Source organism: Octopus sinensis, linkage group LG4, assembly GCF_006345805.1.
Source record: "Octopus sinensis linkage group LG4, ASM634580v1, whole genome shotgun sequence".
Taxonomy (NCBI): domain Eukaryota; kingdom Metazoa; phylum Mollusca; class Cephalopoda; order Octopoda; family Octopodidae; genus Octopus; species Octopus sinensis.
The window spans coordinates 157448795-157469227 of record NC_043000.1 but is presented as its reverse complement, the minus strand read 5'-3'; the positions used below and the strand labels follow the sequence as shown (position 1 = coordinate 157469227).

Here is a 20433-nt window from a genome sequence, read left to right as displayed (position 1 = left end):
TATGGAGTGGTACGTCAAATCAATCAAAAAAAATCAATACCATCAGGCACACGTAAGGCTGCGTGGTTAAGAAGTTTTCTTCACAACCACCTAGTTCTGAGTTCGATCTCTTTGCCCTGTGCTCCTTTTTCAAGATATTTCTATCATTGCCACTGAGGTTAAGTGGAATTCATTTGAAGCAAAATGTGCAGAAAACATCCAAAGAAACTCTACATGGTTGCCCCAACCTGTTACAAATTACATAGTATACTTAAAAAGGAAAGGAACTTATAAGATAAACATTACTGTTTGTGGTGGAATTACTTTAATTTACGTTTAATTTACGATTACGTTTCTGGGATTTAATTTTGTTTGTTTAGGCCGACCTTAAACAACAACAATTTTTGTTCAGGGTCGATTTATGTCTGTATGTATCATTTATGATCAATGTATATCTTTTTCTCTCAATATATCTCTCTATCTCACTTTCTTCTCTCACTCTCTACCCTTCCTTCTCTCTCTCTCTCTCTCTCTCTCTCTCTCTCTTCTCTCTCTCTCTTCACTTTTAAAATTAGTTCTTCACCCGAAACTCACATTTACTTCAATTTGTTTTCCAGTTTTCTTTCCTTTAAAAGAGATTTAGTTGTGCTAAATGTCTCCCCTTTATATCTTTCAAAGCTGCAGTAATATGGCTTTCCCCTAGTTTTAACTTCCAGGTGTCTCTACCTGGTTTCTCGATCTGATAGAAATATCTTCCAATTTTTCTAAATCTCATAATCTCTCGCCTTAAAATACCGCAGGAAATCTACCTTTCAATGATGTGTTTATATAAAATATGATACATAGATGTTTATTTAAATTTAATATTGCTTTTATTGCTTATAACAGCTTGTTATTCGGCCGGGTGGTTATGTGTAATACCAGTGTATGTTTCTTAAATGCTTTCTTATATACGGTAGCACAAATCTCTCCTAAGCATAAAACTAGCTTTGAGTTCACACAGATTAAAAGGCCCAACGAGATAGAATTACATCTGGCGTTCTCGGTATTCATTGCTGATACGCCTTCCGTCTCCCTCCAATATATATTCTGGCTTTTAGACAAAGCACGGCCATAACAGATGTTATATGTAGCAGTAACTTTGCCTTTCAGCGATATATTTAAATTAAATATGATACATAGATAGGCAGTTTAATCTAATACTGCATCTATTGCATATAACAGATTTTAATATACATACATACATACACATATATATATATATATATATATATATATATATATATATATATATATATATATATTTGCTGTAATATTTGCAGCTTTAATAAAATGTTTATAGTATGAAACAATTGTACTAAACTACCGATCCATTCTTGTTGCTTATTTTTTGGTTATATATATATAAGTAGGAATTTATGAGTTTAGTGTCCAACAATATTAATTTTGGAAGGAAATGTATTCGAAAAATCTCGTTCCCCGCCAAAATTATACATTGGTTTTATAGACATATATACACGCATGCATAGCTACACAATTAAATGCATACAGGGGCAAACGTATGTATATCTATGGAAATACGTACATATGTATATATGCATGTATTTTGCGTCCGTGTCAATGTAAGTGTGTAAGTGCATGTGAGTATGTATATGTATAGATACATGTATTTCGTTAAGTATGCATACGCGATGTATCTTATGTACGTATGTTTGTAATTATGTTCAATTATTGTGTACCGGTTGTACGTCACGCATTATTAATTTGAAAATAAAATACCATAGAAATAGTATAAGGGAAATTAGGATAGGTGAGAAAAAGGAAAAAATAACCAAGAGGTTTATAGCAGAGCGAGAGGATGTGAACTATTGGCAGAGAAAAGAGTAGGAGAAAAAGAATGTACGTTATTGACTCGTAGAAATAATGTAAGAGATACCCGGAAAGGAAAGGAAAATAGGAGAGAATGTAGCACTGGGGGAGAGGAATGGGAAGAGAAACTATAGTTAGAATGTGGGTAACAAATATTCACACACACACACACACAACACACACATATATATATATATATATATATATATATATATATATATATATATATATATATATATATATATATATATATACCGGAGTAAACACATAAATGTGAAACAAGGTGGAAAAAAGAGTACTCAAATACCAGTGGTAGAGTAATATTCAAGCAAAAACTGTCCGACGAACAGGAACGTGAAACTCTGAGTAACAGGTTTTGTTGAATTTTCTGCTGCTTTAAATAAAGTATATATATATATATATATATACAAAGAGCAATAAAGATTCAAGTTAATTTAAAAAATTTACTTGAATATGGTACCTAACTTAGATGCACCAAAAAAAACTATACTGATTTAACAATACAGTAATGTGGGGTGATTATAAGCGAGAAAGAAGCAACAAGAATGGATAGGTTTTTAGTACGATCGTTTCATACAAGGACAGGTTTTATTAAAAGTTGCAAAGATTACAGCATATAAACGAGTCCCGTACTCATCAGCTAAAAAACATGTAAGTTCTCTAGACATCCTAGTGTTTGAGGCTATACTCATGAAGTAATGTAGATAATTAAACAGATTTCTAAAGTTCATTAAAGTTCATTAAAGTTCTTTAAAGTTCTTTAGAAATCTGTTTAATTATCTACATTACTTCATGAGTATAGCCTCAAACACTAGGATGTCTAGAGAACTTACATGTATTTTAGCTGATGAGTACGGGACTCGTTTATATGCTGTAATCTTTGCAACTTTTAATAAAACCTGTCCTTGTATGAAACGATCGTACTAAAAACCTATCCATTCTTGTTGCTTCTTTCTCGCTTATATATATATATATATATATATATATATATATATATATATATATATATATATATATATATATATATATATACATATACATATATGTATGTATATCAAACAGTAGAAATATGATAAATATCGGGAAGGAGGGCGGGTGTATAGATACTAATGTATATGTGTGTAGAAGAAAAGAAGAGAGTAAAAGAAGTCACGAAAGAGGACGATAGGAAAGATAAAGAATGAGAATTTGGGGCCCCCAATTATGTGATCGAAATAGAATATTATACAGGCAGGCCGGATATAAAATCGACAAACATCAGCCAGTAAACATTCCATTATATCTCTTTATTAAATGATAACAAACATGTGTTTAAGGGGTACAAGGAAACGAATGAGAACAGCCAATAAATATGTAAATAGATATATATAGAGAGAGAGAGATGAATGGATAATAATAGATAAGTTTACATATACAAATCCCTTACGGCCGTTTCTACCATGAGGTCTCAGAATCTTCCAAGTCATCCTCATCGTGTGAGTTTCCTAACATTTGTACTTTCTGAAGAAGCCTTGGGGTTCAACCCCATATCCAATCTCTGTCCAATGTTTGTTCATCCCTGTATATCACTAACATGATGAGGAGGACTTGGAAGATTCTGAAACCGCATGGCAAAAACGGCCGTATGAGACTTGTATCTGTACGCTCATCTATCATTATCCATTCATCTCTCTCTCTATATATATATATTTGTTTACGTATTTATTGGCTGATCTCCTTCGTTTACTTGCACCACTTAAATACATGTTTGTTATTTAGTAAATAGATATAATGGAATGTTTACTGGCTAATGTTTGTCGATCTCATATCCTCTCCATTTACTTTATTTGCCTTATAAATCCTGAGTGAATTTCCAATTTACCCCAACCCATACCTAGCATTCAAATGCAATATTGCCATGCAATAGTAAACACTTCGTTAAAAGTACGCAGGTATATATCTAGTAGTATATTGGATATTCAATATCCCTTAGATGGTTTCTTAACCCCTAACTCATACAGACATATATATGTATCATATATTATATATTATATATTATGTATTGAAATTCATCAAAAACAAATCCGCAATGACGACGGTGCTCCAGCATGGCCGCAGCTCCCATGCTGTAACTAGTTAAAGAGTTATATACACCTAACCGCATGGCTCCGGGTTCAGTCTCTCTGCGTGGCATTTTGGTCAAGTGTCTACCTATAGCTTCAGGCCTATCAAAGCCTTGTGAGTGGATTTGGCATTTGGAAACTGAAAGAAGCCCGTGGTATACATATATGTGTATGTGTATCTGTATGCATATGTGCGTGTGTGTTTGTGTGTGCGCGTGTGACTTCCTGTTGCATTGCTTGACAACCAGTGTCGATGTGTTTACGTTCCAGCAACTTAGAAGTTTGGTAAAAGTGTCCGATAGAAAATTACTAGGTTTCAAAGTACTTGGGGCGATCCATTCGCCTAAAATTCTTCAAGGCAGTGCCCCAGCATAGCTGCAGTCTAATGACTGAAACAAGCAAAAGATAAAAGATACACACGTACATACATATACATGTGTATGAATGTATGTGTGTGTATAAATGTATGTGAGTTTGTGTATTTATAGATGCATATTTGTCTCTGTATATATAAATATGTGCAAATGTTTGCTTTACTCTTACACATATAACTACACACAGACATATATCCATACACGCAGACACACAAGTGTGTATGTGCGTGTGTGCATATGTGTAAGTATGTGCTTTTGTTTATAGGTGTAGGAGCAAGTGGCTTGTTGCGATAAACGGGTCCTTGCTCCACTGAACAATCCTTTTAGTAACGATTGATTTTATGTGTATTTATTTCCCTAGCTTTATGATACTGAACCACAAGCTGTTTATGTTCAACCTTCCGTAGCATTGTCACCTCTTATATACGTCCCTGCTTCACAGCGAAAAACACGCAAGCAAACAAATAAATAAGCCTACATACCCTCATACATACACATGCACGCATATGTGTGCATGTATTTGCAAAGATATATATATATATATATATATATATATATATCTATAAATATATATATATATATATATATACTAATACGCAGTTCTCAAAAAATATAGTCACTCACGTATGTATACGGATAGATTGGTAGATAGATATACATATGTACATACACATATATTTATATAAATATACGAATATGCATATATGTATATTATGTGTATGTGTGAATATATATATATTATATATATATATATATATATATATACATACATATATACATGTACATGTATGCATATAAACATACAATTATATATACATATGTACATACATTTATATATATATATATATACATTTATATATATATATATATATGTGTGTGTGTGTGTGTGTGTGTGTGTGTATGTACGTATATGTATATGCACACATACACACACAAGCATACGCTGAGGTATTCAGCCGGATATATCAAATTTCGAAACATCACAATAAAGTAGAACATTAATATATATGTGCGTGTGCGTGCGCGCGTGTGTATACACGTGTATGTGTATACACATGTATGTGTGTGCGCGTATACATACATACATATCTATTGTACATATATGTAATTTATATAAATATTTATAGATATATGTAGCTGGTGTGTGTTTGTGTGTGTGTATATTCATATATATATTCGGTGGGGGAGAGTGAGAAATATATGACAGTTTTGTTTTGTAGTTTTATAGATAGATAGATAGATAGATAGATAGATAGATCGATAGATAGATAGATAGATAGATAGATAGATAGATAGATAGATAGATAAATTTACATACGTATGCTCTGCATAATTATATCAGTTCCCTTGTATTTGATGTGTATTTGATGTGTGTGTGTATGTGTTTGTGTGTGTGTGTGTAGCGTGCGTGTGTGTGTGTGCATAACAGATCTCAAATACGTATGTAATATGTAAGCAACAGATGTCGAGATGTCTGTACGCAGCCATGCGTGTTTCATTATGAATATCGTTGTTAGCTCATGCGTATTCGTTCCTACGTATGCTTGTGTAAGGGTATTTGGAAGTATATGCGTATCACAAAACTACGACCATACATTATTTGCTGACAGTACAATTGCATTGTTTTATGTTGAAGTTTGTGCCCTCACTTCAAAAACTCAGACACGAGTTAACTATTAAACAATATAAGTACATGGTTAGGAAAGCAATTGGTGTACTATTCAGTTCTCATTTTATTTATTTATTTATTTATTTATTGATGTTGCTTATTATTCCCCCAGTGCCGGATCTATTATGGTACAAATAGTAAATGATTGCAGGGTTTTTGTTTTTTTGTTGCTTCTTTTATTTATATTTGTTTTGTGGATAAAAATTTATTGTTGAAAATTTGCATTTTTTTTTCCTGTTTCCCTAGTTAGAAGTAAATAAATTATTTACACATATCACTGATTGTGTTAAATAAATATAATGGAAAAATGGATTTTATTTAAAGTAGTTGTGAGATCTGAATTGAGGAAAGCCTCAAGGATGTCCTGGAAGGAAACTGAATATTTAATCAATTATTTCGCATGCAGTGTTGTGATAGATAGATAGATAGATAGATAGATAGATAGATAGATATAGATAGATAGATAGATAGATAGATAGATAGATAGACAGACAGACAAACAGATAGACAGACAGATAGACAATTAGCTAGGCAGACAAATAGACAGACAAAAAGATAGACATCAGATAGACACCCAGACAAATAGACAAACAAATGGATAGACAGACAGACAACTAGACAGACAAATAGATAGACAAACAGATAGATAGATAGATAGATAGATAGATAGATAGATAGATAGATAGATAGATAGATAGATAGCTATATAGATAGATAGATAGATAGATAGATAGATAGATAGATAGATAGATAGATAGATAGATAGATAGACGGATGGACATCTCCTTCTCGGTTTCGGCAATGAAAATTCAGTAGTACGGTCAAATCAATTACCTGCTCATTGAATTAACATATGAAAGGTTATGCATTCAATAGACAGGTATCCTCTGAAAGAAATTCTGGGGTAAAATCAGCATGAGACAAGGTTGTGCCTTTAAATTTAACCTAGAATTAATCCGCCGAGAAACTGCCTACACCACATCACTCACTGCGCCTACAAACTTTGATATAGCTCAAACCCATAATGCAGTGGTTATCAGATGCCGTTGGCGCTACATCTAAGAAGTTCACTTAACAATTAATATCCTAGAGATTGAAGTTCTTTAACAATCAAGTTTTGCCGCGAACTAAAAGGTGTAGCTTCATCTTATTGCTAACAACACCCAGGAGCCATATGAGGTAAACTATGTTACCTACCTAGAAAATTTCATCATTAATGAAAGTAGCTTCACTGATGAAATATATTGTAACCCTATCAATTTCAGTTCGATATCCGGTGGTGTGTTAGACGATATTAATATTCTTTTCTACACTAGGTACAAAGTCCGAAATTTTTGAGGAGCGGACCAGTGGATTAGATCGACCCCAGTACACAACTGGTAGTTAATATTTCGACCCCGAGAGGATGAAAGGCAAAGTCGACCTCGGCGAAATTTGAACTCAGAATGTAAAGACAGACGAAATACCTATTTATTTACTACCCACAAGGGACTAAACATAGAGGGAACGAACAAGAACAGACAAATAGATTAAGTCGATTATATCGACACCAGTGCGTTACTGGTACTTAATTTATCGACCCCGAAAGGATGAAATGCAAAGTCGACCTCGGCGGAATTTAAACTCAGAACGTAACGGCAGACAAAATACCGCTAAGCATTTCGCCCGGCGTGCAAACGTTTCTTCCAGCTCACAGCCTTGAAAACAATATTAATATTGTTCTTTAATCTAGGCACAAGGCCCGAAATTTTGGGAAAGAGGTCCAGTCGACTAGAACAACTCCAGTACGCAACTGGTTGTTAATTTATCGACCCCGAAAGGATGAAAGGTAAAGTTGACCTCGGCTGAATTTGAACTCAGAACGTAAAAACAGACGAAAAGACAATACTAATATTGCTATACTATGGAAAGCATACTGAACATACTAGTATTGTTTAGTATACAATTTGGAGACATTGTTTTACATTTCTCCGGTATACTATCCTTATCTCACAGAACGAATACATATATTTGAAGCGGGAAAAAAATCCCTTGAGGAAATGATGGTAATAGTTGTGGTCGTGCTGCTGGTGATGATGATGATATTTTGCTGTTGCTGTTTCATTGAAGGTAGCAGTCTTCATGGTCTCGTAGCTATTTTTTCTTGATTTTGCAAATGGTGCGTATAAACTATAACATTATTCGAAACATTTAACCTGTTTATTGATATATGCAATCATCAATAGATACATAAATACGGGCAGACACCCACGCACTTATATAGATACATACATACATACATACATACATAAATACATCCATACATATATACACGCATACATGCATATATACATACGTGTACGCGACACGTATAGACATATATATATATATATATATATATACACAAACAAGAACACACACACACACACACACACACACACACATACATATATATATATATATACACACAAACAAGAACACACACACACACACACATATATACATATATATATATATATACACACAAACAAGAACACACACACACACACACATATATATATATATAGTATATTTGCCACTTAAATGTGGCTAACCACTAAGGGTGGATGCTACTGTAGCTTGTAGCCCCAGAACATCTTCTCCAGCTGGCTATTGACACACTTTGTGTGCCCTATCAATATTTGCAAAAGGAAGCCATCCTTCCTATCGTCGACCTGACGTGATACGCACGGACCGGGTTTTCTGGGTATTTACCCGTCGTTAGCGTACGACAATCACCGGTCTTCGATGCGAAGGAGTCCCAATGCAAATACATATATCCTTTTTCCAGTGACGAAAAGTGCGCTGACGACGGGTCAATACTCAGAAGCCCGAGTCCGTGCGTATCACGTCAGGTCAACGATGGGAAGGATGACTTCCCTTTACAAATACTGATAGGGCACAGAAAGTGTGTCAATAGCCAGCTGGAGATGTTCTCCTATGGCTACAAGCTACAGTAACATCCACCCTTAGTGGTTAGCCACATTTAAGTGGCGAATATATTTCACATTGTCGTGCAGCTACTATTTATACCTCGTTCAGAGATTTATTATTGCTTGTTTACACTTTTTCAAGATCAGTGGCTTGCTGGCTTTTGCTTAGGTTTACTCTGCTCAAGATTAATATTTATTACACTTCGACTCATGCTGATTTTTTAAGGTTAAATCACTCTTGTCCGTTCTAAAGCAGTTGTTACGTGTGTCCATAACAGGATATTTCCTGAAAACTGTAAGACACAAAGTTTTCGATTAATTTGTGACCATTCACTATTTCTAGAAGAGCATGTCGCTTGTAATTTTTTGAAATGCATGAGTATCATATAAGAAACATTTTGTTCAGGCATTACTGTATGGTTAATTAATTTGGACAGATCGAGAGACGTTACATGGTAGTAGATACTACATGGTAGATACATCCGACAGAATTAACAGCCAAATCGCCTTTCTGTAGCATTGATGAAGTATTGGATATTGTAGTGAAAACACAGACCGTATAGTCATGGCTGGAATGCATTTGATCATAAGTCTACTTGTCGAGGCTTTCTTGAGATTAAACAACAATGACTAAAAAGTTATGAAATTATTTTCTGCGGTTGGGAGAATAAAATATCAAAAAACGATGTAAAGAACTGACAGAAAATGTAATGTATTTGGAAGGATTGTTCGAATAGTGGGAAGGTAAGAGTGACGAAAGAAATGATAATATAGGAAAGATAGAGAAGAGGGCAGAGAGTAAGATAGAATAAATCTTTTGCTTGGATGATAAGTACTTAGTAACTACCATCAAGTTCCTAGCAAATCTATTTTGTCTTCCTCTTCTCTGAACATACACGTATATACTAAACTGGATGACAATAAAAAGCATTATACCCCAATCCTTCACATGGTGCTCACGTGATAAACCATGGCATTGTAGAGTGCACAGTATATACTTCCATTAGGCTGAGATATGATTTATCCTGAACTCTACACATTACCTACATGTCCACAGTTTTTCCTGTTCCAAATCCATCACGGTTTAAATCATAGCAGTAATGGTAACGAAATGACAATATATCGACGTCCATATACTATCCTATGTAACTCAATGCATGTGTGTATATGATTGTGTGTGTGTATTTCTTTGTGTCTGTATGTGTCTGTATTAGCGTGTCTGTAATTTACTTCGAACACTGAACATGTCTGACTTGGATGTCATAAAACTGCATAAAAAGTAATAACCCTGTTTGAAATATTCAACACACATGCCAATAGAATAGTTTGTCTTCTATCCCCTGTAGATTATCAAAATAGCTGCTTTTACAAATGTCTGTAGCCGAGGATATTTCAGTCTGTTAGACATTAAAGAATGTTCAAATCAATTCATGACTGTTCACTACCTATTGGAGTTCACTTCATTTATGTCGCTTATAATTCCGAGAAATGCAGGAATACTAGCTCATTTATTTTCTTTCTTGCATAAGTATGTAGCCATAAGGCTAACATTACTTATGCCTAAATCATTATATAAATCATCATATATAGTCAAGACTTCTTTTTCTTTGGTTTTTTTATCTTTATCTGTCAAACGTTCTGATTAGAATTTCGTACAAGTTTAGATTATATTTCAACACATGACGATACGATGAATACAAAAGAGCCTGTTTGTTGTTTTGTGTTTTTTTTTCTACATACTATTGTTGTTGTTGCTTTTCCTTTTTTTTACTAGCTTCCAGAAAACTGTCTTCCTATTTCGATCCTGTCGCTAACTTATCATCCTTCTCTTTGTATTACATAGGTTTTTCACAGTCTTCTCGTGCCTAGTAATGAGTGTCTTGGCAACCATAGAAGGGTATGAAGATGTCATGCGACTAGCCTTGTTTTATGTGGTAAGTACTGATTTCTTCTTATGCTTGCATAGGAAACATTTCTCTTACCTAAGGGACAGAGATTTACTCCGCTCAGTTTGTTATCACTAATATTTATTTCTTTATTACCCACAATGGGCTAAACACAGAGGGGACAAACAAGGACAGACAAACGGATTAAGTCGATTACATCGACCCCAGTGCATAACTGGTACTTAATTTATAGACCCCGAAAGGATGAAATGCAAAGTCGACCTCGGCGGAATTTGAACTCAGAACGTAACAACAGACAAAATACGGCTACGCATTTCCCCCGGCGTGCTAACGTTTCTGCCAGCTCACCGCCTTCAGTTTGTTATCAGTAATATTATTAATCAGCATGCCAACATGGACTGAGAGAATAAAATTTAACAATGATTCAACAGATGAAATAGTAGAAGACCAATATAATATGAAATGGTGTGGCCATCATTGGCGATTTCCTAGAAGTTAGTCTCCATCTGGAGATTCTCTATACCAGTGAATCATGTTCATTTTTTTTGTTTTGTTTTGTTATGTTTTTTACCGGATCTATTAATATGAAATTCTTCTGTAGATGTTTAAATATTTCATGAAATTGATCATCCGTCGCGATAATTTCAAACCCATCATTCCGAATGAAAAGACTTGAATTAGCTTACAGTGAAATTTGAATGTAATATGGCAGATGGAAAGGAAAAAATTAAACGGTCGTTATGCCAGTGTTATAGTGACTTAGTCATTTCCACCAAAATTCAGTCGAACAAAAATACTTCTACATGGTCGTTCGACCTGCAAGAAATGACAGCCAAATCTTTCTCAAATCTCATTCTAAAGAATGTTTAAACATGAAAATTCAAATTTTTAAACATGAAATTTCAAATTGAAGATATCCCACATTTAATAGAAGAGGATGTTACTGTTACCTTTAAGTGCCTTACTGTGTGTATAAGTTTATTCCATTGTGATTAATTTAAAGTTAAATCACATCTCAAACAGAATCTACCTCTATTCCTCAAATCTCATAAATCAATAAAGCTAAAGCCCATATCGGTAATAATAAATGAAATAAGCTTTAATGCGATTTATATACGATTTATATATGTAGACTTTCATTTTTGCAGTTGTTTCGCTATTTTCAGTTTAGTCACGTGGAACAAACTTGAGGTTCGATGTTTTCTACAAGCTTCCTGCTTCTAATGTGAATATTGCAGCGAAAGCCCTCGGACTTAACCTTGTTTCATGCTGAAGTTGAAACCTTTTCTTTATTCTATACATCTATATCACTTAAACACTTTTATTCTTTTAATAAAAATATTTTTACGAACTATTTCTTTTCTTCTTATGAAACTTTAAAACAAAAAAAATTACGTTTAATAATATTAAAAATATTCCAATATCATACGCATTTTGACCTTTCGATTTTCGTCTGTGCTAGTTCGAAATTTTATTAAACTTATCGTTTATTAAACTTATATTCGTGTAGTTATAGACATCAAGTAGTTTGAAAGTACAATTCAAAATTAAAGCATTTGTGTATTTGCATCCACAATGTAGTCACAACAATGTTATGACGTGCGAAGATGTTGGTAGCCATGTTTACAAAAGCAAGTAAATAGCTTGTGGGAAACATGAACCACAGAGTTCTCCATCAGGCTAAATAGAGAAGGCAAAACGATTGTTGTAATGGAAATCAACCGACATAATGATGAAATGTCATGCCTTTTGGGCAAAATAAGTATTCTTTAAATGTTTATTTACTTCCAAAACTTATGTGATTTCTGTTACTAAGACTACACGGCATATATGAGCAAACAAACACTTTAATTTCGAATTGAACACTCCACCCATCTGATTTCTATAACTACACGAACGTAACTCAATATATTTTTAATTTCGAAATTGTGCTCACAAAATTCGAAAGGTCGAAGTGCATAAGTGTAATAGGAATATTACTAATATTATTAGATAAATACAAAATAGATTAACACTTAATTGTTCGGTGTTCAATTTCCTAAAGAAAACGGGTAGTTCGAAAAAGTATAACATTCATTCTTAAAATATTAAGTGAATGATATTTTTACTGCATAAGAAGAATCCTCAATATGCTCGTTCAGTTTTCTAGAAATAACAGCTAAATGTTCCTCAAATAATAACTTACTAGTCTTTAAGAAAATTTGAAGGCGTTCACTAGATAACAGAATCCTAAGTTTACTGCCAGAAATAAAAACGGAAGGATCACAGCTGGAAGACCTTTGGTCACATGTTGCTCATTTTGAGTTCATTTAGCTTTAGACTGCAACATAGAATAAACTATTCGAGAAAGATGAAACGCGAATGATATAATTTCAAAACAAAATTTTAATGAGAAGACACTGAAATTTCATCAAATCAGATACGTCACTTGCAGGAAGTCACCGGAGCAGTTCTTCGTCAAACTGTTCACTGGTCAAGAAAAACAGACTGTCTGCACAAATTGATGCGAATAAACATATCCAGATCATGTTTTTAAATTTCTGAAAATTGCAGAAAAGATAAAGAGGATAATGACTGTTGTGTTCTGTGTGTGTGTGTGTGTGTGTGTGTATGTGTGTGTGTGTGCGCGCGCGTGTGTGTGCGTGCGCGCTCGTGTATGTGTGTCTTTGGACAGAGTTTTATGAGTTTTATGCATGAAATAATCTTTAAAGAAAATAAGACTTAATGAATTCTGATTGGCTTAAATTATAGGTCCTCAGGTAGAATAAGTGTGACACTGTGCAGGAAACAACTGGATTGATTTGGACTTGCACAATCCATCTACTAAACTTCACTCGCAATGATTTTCTCAATGTCAGGTTATAGAAAAAGTTACCTAAGATGTCACACAACCGAATCGAACTCTAAACCTCAAAAAAGTGAGGCACTCTCCTTAACTAAGCGACTAGGCATACCCGACTGGCCATATTACAGGCATATATACTCTGGTTAAGGCGGCGAGCTGACAGACACGCTAGCGCGCCGGGCAGAATGCTTGGCGGTATTTCGTCTGTCGTTACGTTCTGAGTTCAAATTCCGCTGAGGTCGACTTTGACTTTCATCCTTTCGAGGTCGATTAATTAAGTACCAGTTCCGCACTGGGGTCGATGTAATCGACTTAATCCCTTTGTCTGTCCTTGTTTGTCCTCTCTATGTTTAACCCCTTGTGGGCAATAAAGAAATATATATATACTCTGGTTATGAGGGCGGCGAGCTGGCAGAAACGTTAGCACGACGGGCGAAATGCGAAGCCGTATTTCGTCTGTCGTTACGTTCCGAGTTCAAATTCCACCGAGGTCGACTTTGCCTTTTATCCTTTCGAGGTCGATTAATTAAGTACCAGTTACGCACTGGGGTCGATGTAATCGACTTAATCCCTTTGTCTGTCCCTGTTTGTCCACTCTGTGTTTAGCCCCTTGTGGGTAGTAAAGAAACATATATACTCTGGTTACTCCTCACCCCAAGCGGATAACTATTACAGGCATATATAAGGTGGTAACCAAGCAGAATTGTCAGCACGCCAAGCGAAATGCTGAGCGGCATTTTGTTCGCCTTTAAGTTCTGAGTTAAGATTCTGCCGAAGTCGAGTTTGCTTTTGATCTTTCCGATGTCGATAAAATAAGTGCCAGATAGACACTGGAGTCGATGTAATCGACTAGCATCCTCCCTCGAAATTACTGGCCGTGTGTCAAAATTTGAAATCAATATTACAGACATATATTGAATAGAAGACTGGCGGAATCGTCAAAGCGGGATTAGCCACCACTCTACATTCCGAGTTCAAGTCCGTAAAGTAAGGTACCGGCTAAGTTCTGCAGACGATTTAATAGAAACCCTTACCTCTAAAAGATATATGTGGGCCTATGTTAGAAATCAATATTACACACACACACACAAACACACACACACACACACAAACACACACACACACACACACAAACACACTGAATCGAAAATCTTCGAAAGACGCTCTTACAAATTCAGTTTTGACTAAGTATTATTTCACTTTACCTAACAGTATTTAGTACTTGTTTTTCTTAAGTGCAAGCCACATAGCTGTGAAGCTAACATTAGGCGCGCGTGTGTGTGTGTGTGTGTGATATCTTTTTATGCATAAGGAAAGTTATTAAACATCTACTGGTTGCATTGCTTGCACCTCCTGGAGATACAGGATGACAATTCAGTGGGTATGACAATTACATATATCAGTTATCATAAAACTGGCTCTCCTTCTTCAAAGTAGCGCGAAATTAATCAAATATTTTTTAGGAGCACGAGGAATAATAAAGGTTGAAACACTGCCTTTGTGTGTGTATGTATATATATATATATATATATATATATACGTCCTTAAAATATATACCTTACTCTTCCACGTCATGTTTCTTAAACTTTATAACATAATTCTAGAAATGGTAACGGATTAACATACTTCATCTTCACATATTAAAATTGACCGTCGGAGGATAATACATTGCAGCAATGTCATTTTATGCTCTGAGTTCGAATACTGGTAAGGTCATCTTTTTCTTTCATGCAGCTTAAATGATAAAATAAATAGCAACCAAGAATTGAGGCTGATTAAATCGATTGTTTCGTGTCCCAAACATTTGATCTTACGTCTCAATTTCTTTCTTGGGAAGAGCAAGAGTGAAAATATGGGTAGGATTGCGATGAAAGGCGGCGAGCTGGCGGAAACGTTAGCGCGACGGGCGAAATTTTTAGCGGTATTTTGTCTGCTGCTGCTACGTTCTGAGTTCAAATTCCACCGAGGTCGACTTTGCCTTTCATCCTTGCGGGGTCGATTAAATAAGTACCAGTTACGCACTGGGGTCGATATAGTCGACTTAATCCGTTTGTCTGTGGTTGTTTGTCCTCTCCGTGTTTAGCCCCTTGTGGGCAGTAAAGAAATAGGTATTTCGTCTGCTGTTACGTTCTGAGTTCAAATTCCGCTGAGGTCGACTTGGCTTTTCATCCTTCGGGATCGATAAATAAGTACCTGTTACGCACTGGGATCTATGTAATTGACTTAATCCCTTTGTCAGTCCTAGTTTGTCCCCTCTATGTTTAGCCCCTTGTGGGCAATAAAGAGTGTAAGGCTCCTTTCTAGGTTCCTTCAGCTTTTGTGTTTCTGGAAGACATAAATAGAAAGTGAGGGTGGGAGAGAAAAACACCAAGTACTTAACGGGTGGTTTATTGATCGAACCCGAAGGTATGAAAAATAAAGTCGGCATGGATGGGATTTGAAACAAAGAGCCAAATGAGCTGGTACAATTACCGTAAGGCATTCTAACAGACTCTTTTTAGATTCTGCAACTTGACTGAATCGTTAGGGAGCCGCATCGGATGCCTAGACGTATGTCTCGTGTCTTTAAGTTCTGAGCTCAAATTGACCATGACCTACACGGATGGTAGATTTCATACGTCCCCTGACACACCATCATTGGTATCTTTGAATGCCTATAGCTAAGTCCATTTAGTTCCAAGTTTTTTAGCCAGAGATCCGGACTGAAGATAAGTTTTCCCTCCTAAGAGTCTTGGAAGCTCTGTAAAGTGTTTAACTTTCTGACTAAATGAGAAGAAAGTTCCACTTGTTCCCGCAGTAGAAATCAGCATTCAGTCTGTTTTAATGTTGGACTAAGTATTTTATAAGTCATTTCATAAAATGCTCACCATATCAATTGCTTCGATTACTTTCAGCAATGACTTTTTATTTTCTAGATTATATAACTTCACAGAAAAATTTTTTTATGAATTTTCAAATTAGCAATTATGTTACTTGAATTTCAGTTAATTTATAACCATTGTAATTAAATAAATATTGGTGTTAAGTAATTAAATTTATGTTCATAAAAAAAACATACAGTGCGTTATAATTCTTTAATTTTAAATCAACTATAATTGAACAGACTTATAATTAAAGGGGTTCTGAGAGTAACCAGTTTATATTTTAAAGATTTAACGTATCTAGAACTGCAGTTTATAATGTGTCCAGTTGCGAAACCTGTAGCATGTTGTTTATGGGATAGGTGACTGCAGTTTTTGTTCTGTTGTTTAGCTCCAGGTCAGCTCGAACCGGACTGTCTAGGATCAAAATCATTCCATCCAGCCTTTTTCTTATGTTCAGTTCAGGACCTGGTTTGGGAGTATCTTGTTTAGATTTACTGAAAACGAGTCCACTAGTACCAGTGGCGATGTTGTGTTGAAACAATTGGTGTTGTTTGATTAACCCCAGAGCAGATCTCTGACCAAAACATTTCATCTGTAACCACCCCAACGCTTTTCTATGTTCAACGACCCTAGAAAGTGCCCTTTTTTAAGACAGTAAAGGTATGTTTTGTCGGTGATTTGGCTGCCGTAGAGACTAAGCCGAAATTCTGCAAGACGACTTTCCTTTCATTTTAAGAGGATTGATTACTTTCTCTCCTAAGATTTAAGATTTATAGTCACTGAATAATTTATGTTGTGCTGGTGAGGCTGCAGCGGCGGCGGTGGTGGTAGAGGATATATTTCTCAGTGGTGATGGTATTTAAAATGATGATGACGACGAAGGCAACGTCGACGATAATTACCATCATTATTGTCATCATTAATCATCATGATGTCAGTACAAGTTCGTCTGACCGTCTACCGAAAACATTTTATGTAACGTGAATATTTAACATAAAATTGACTTAGCTCCCTTATATCTCTCTCCCTCTCTCTGCCTCCCGCTCTTTGACTTTATCTCACATTTTCTTTCTGTCTCTGCCCCCTGTCTCTATCTCTCTCTTTCTCTCTCTCTCTCTCTCTCGCTCGCTCGCTCTCTCTCCCTCTCTCTCTCTCTCTCTCCCTCTCTCTCTCTCTCGCTTCCCCGATATGTCTCCTCCATGCGTTCAGATCTACGTACAACTTAAAATATTCCAGGTATGAAAAATCAAATTGTAGCTACCAGCATTTTATCCACACATCTGCATACAACTATGTGTATGTACCCTACTGCTACACATACGTAAAACGACGCAAAAATACATAAATCGATGAATAATATAGAACGACATTTCTCAGTAACAAATTTTCTCGGTAAATATATACTATTCCTGGACTTCGAAGTTTGGGCCATTTGAGCTATCATCAGACAATCTGAACATTGGTTAGCTGAACGAAACTTCGAAGTCACTTTCAATACAATTCTTGTTAAAGAATAATTTATTTGTACTCTACCAACTATATTGAGCATTCATTCAATGTAATGTAAATACTATACCATAACATTAATACATACATATATACATGTGTGTGTGCGCGCGTGTGTGTGTGTGTGTGTGTGTGGTGTGTGATATTCTGATTAACACACTAAATTTAATTGGTGTTGTACCGCAGATTTTCAAAATGTCACAAGTAAAGAATAACGTATACAGATTCCACCAAACAAATCCCACTCACAAGGCTGTGGTTGACCCGAGTCTAAACTAGAGGACACTTGTACAAGGTTCCACGCAGTGGTTGGGAAGCAAGCTCCTTCCCACACAGCCACGCCTGCATATATATATTGTATTTATATTCGTGTGGCATCGTCCGTTTTTTTGTCCTTGTTTCGTATACATTCGATCCTTTTTCCAAGAAATCTAATGCTCGTAGCTTAATTTTTCCTCGGGACTGGCCGGATCGGAGCGATCTCAAGATTAATCAGCCGAAATTGCGAGGATGATCAGTTCTTGACTGAAGATTAGAGGCTTCGAATGACCCGTCCGTTTTTTGCGTCGTCTAATTGAGTGTTTTGCGTTCTTGTCCCATTTTGTATTTTTTATATATATTTTTTATACATATATATATATATGTGTATATATATATATATATATATATATATATATATTATATATATATATATTATGTGTGTGTGTGTGTGTGTGTGTTATCGTGTAAATATATATATGCATATATGGGTACAGGGCGACACAGATTGTGAACAACATGATGTACGAAAACAAGTGAGTTAAATATGCACACACCAAGAGAAAAAAGATTGGAAACAGGACTAATAACACAGAGAACAACCCTTCATCAGTTATCGGCTCCTCATTTCGAGCATTCAACGACAATATGCGTCTTGGAAGACGGTTCCTCTCATAATTTCCAAATAAATTTTGGATTTTGCGGAGGGTCAAATTTGGGATCAAAAACAAGACAGTGGAGCCAAACAAGGAAACCGAACAAAAACGAACATGGAGGATCGTTAGACCAGAACGGAGGGGAAAATATTGAACGCTGGAAGAAATATTTTCTTTGAAAAGAGAAAAAATAGAAGAGAGAGATTGAAGGCGCCCTGTCCCTATAAGGTCGTGTAGGAAAATAAAGATGGTCATGTCAAGAAAAGAAAGATGAACGATGGTCACGTGTGAGCAACAAGAGAGAGAAAAGGAGTAAGAGGTGGGGAGAGAGACGGATAGAAAACGCTGAAGGGGAGAAAAAGGTAATTAGAGAAGGAAGGGGTAGAAAACTGTATAGAGGAGAGTCGCATCAAAAAGTTAAGATAAACATATATATATATATAAACAATTTCCAATTTGAGGTCAACAGTATATTCCGTGTGTTCAGCAGTCTTATAGGATGTGGACTCTGGGCCAACATTTCCAAATATTTTCAAGTAATTTTTCCCCTTAGTTTCCTACTTCCTGTTATGCAATGCACGTAAGTCTCAACACTCAAACACTCAAGATGTGTGTGTATGTGTGTGTGCGTGCGTGTTTTTGTGTGTACCGTTGCCCTGACATTACGCGATGATTGTAATGCGGCGAGCTGGCAATATCGTTAGCACGCGGGTGAGATACTTAGCAGTACTTCGTCTGTCTTTACGTTCTGAGTTCAAATTCCGCCGAGGTCGACTTTGCCTTTCATCCTTTCGGGGTCAATAAAATAAGTACCAGCTGTGTAATTGAGTCGACCTAATAGACTGGCCTCCTCCTCAAAAATTTCAGGCCTTGTGCCTAGAGTAGAAAAGATCATGTGGTGATTGTAAACGACCATCACCATCATACAAGCAATGTTGCCTGGATCTTACCTGCTCCATTCCGTTAAACTATATTTTTGTTCCCATACATAGCAAAACTAGTTGCTAACGGCAAAGTATAAAATAACATTTTTCAACTTATCAAATTTTGGAATGGTAAATATTTACAACCTTCTACGCCAATAAGCTACTGTTGTTCCTGAAAGTAGTTTTTTTTAATCCTTAGGGGCTGCTCGAAGTTTACTGACTTCCTTCACCTGGATCTTTGGCTCTTACATTTACATATCATTACATACATACATACATGCATACACACATACATTTTTACGATAAGAGAAATATTTTCTGTACAGTAACTGCAGAGAATTTCCCTTTTAGCAGTTGAAATATGCCACAAGCATATTTTAACTAACCTAAATTTCGTTCATATATACTTGTATATATATATATATATAGAGAGAGAGAGAGAGAGGGAGAGGGAGAGGGAGAGAGTGAGTGAGAAAAAGAGAGAGAGAGAGAGAGAGAGAGAGAGA

At 35.6% G+C, this 20433-nt stretch overlaps 1 protein-coding gene across 1 annotated transcript in view; it reads left to right on the top strand.

Moving 5' to 3' along the window:
* LOC118763192 (potassium voltage-gated channel subfamily KQT member 2-like) overlaps positions 1 to 20433 on the top strand; it is a 557870-nt gene that overhangs the window by 389663 nt on the left and 147774 nt on the right. The window contains exon 2 of the mRNA XM_036502656.1: positions 10809 to 10899. Within this exon, the coding sequence (XP_036358549.1) occupies positions 10837 to 10899 (63 nt within the window). The 5' untranslated portion in view covers positions 10809 to 10836. The remainder of the gene's footprint in view (positions 1 to 10808; positions 10900 to 20433) is intronic.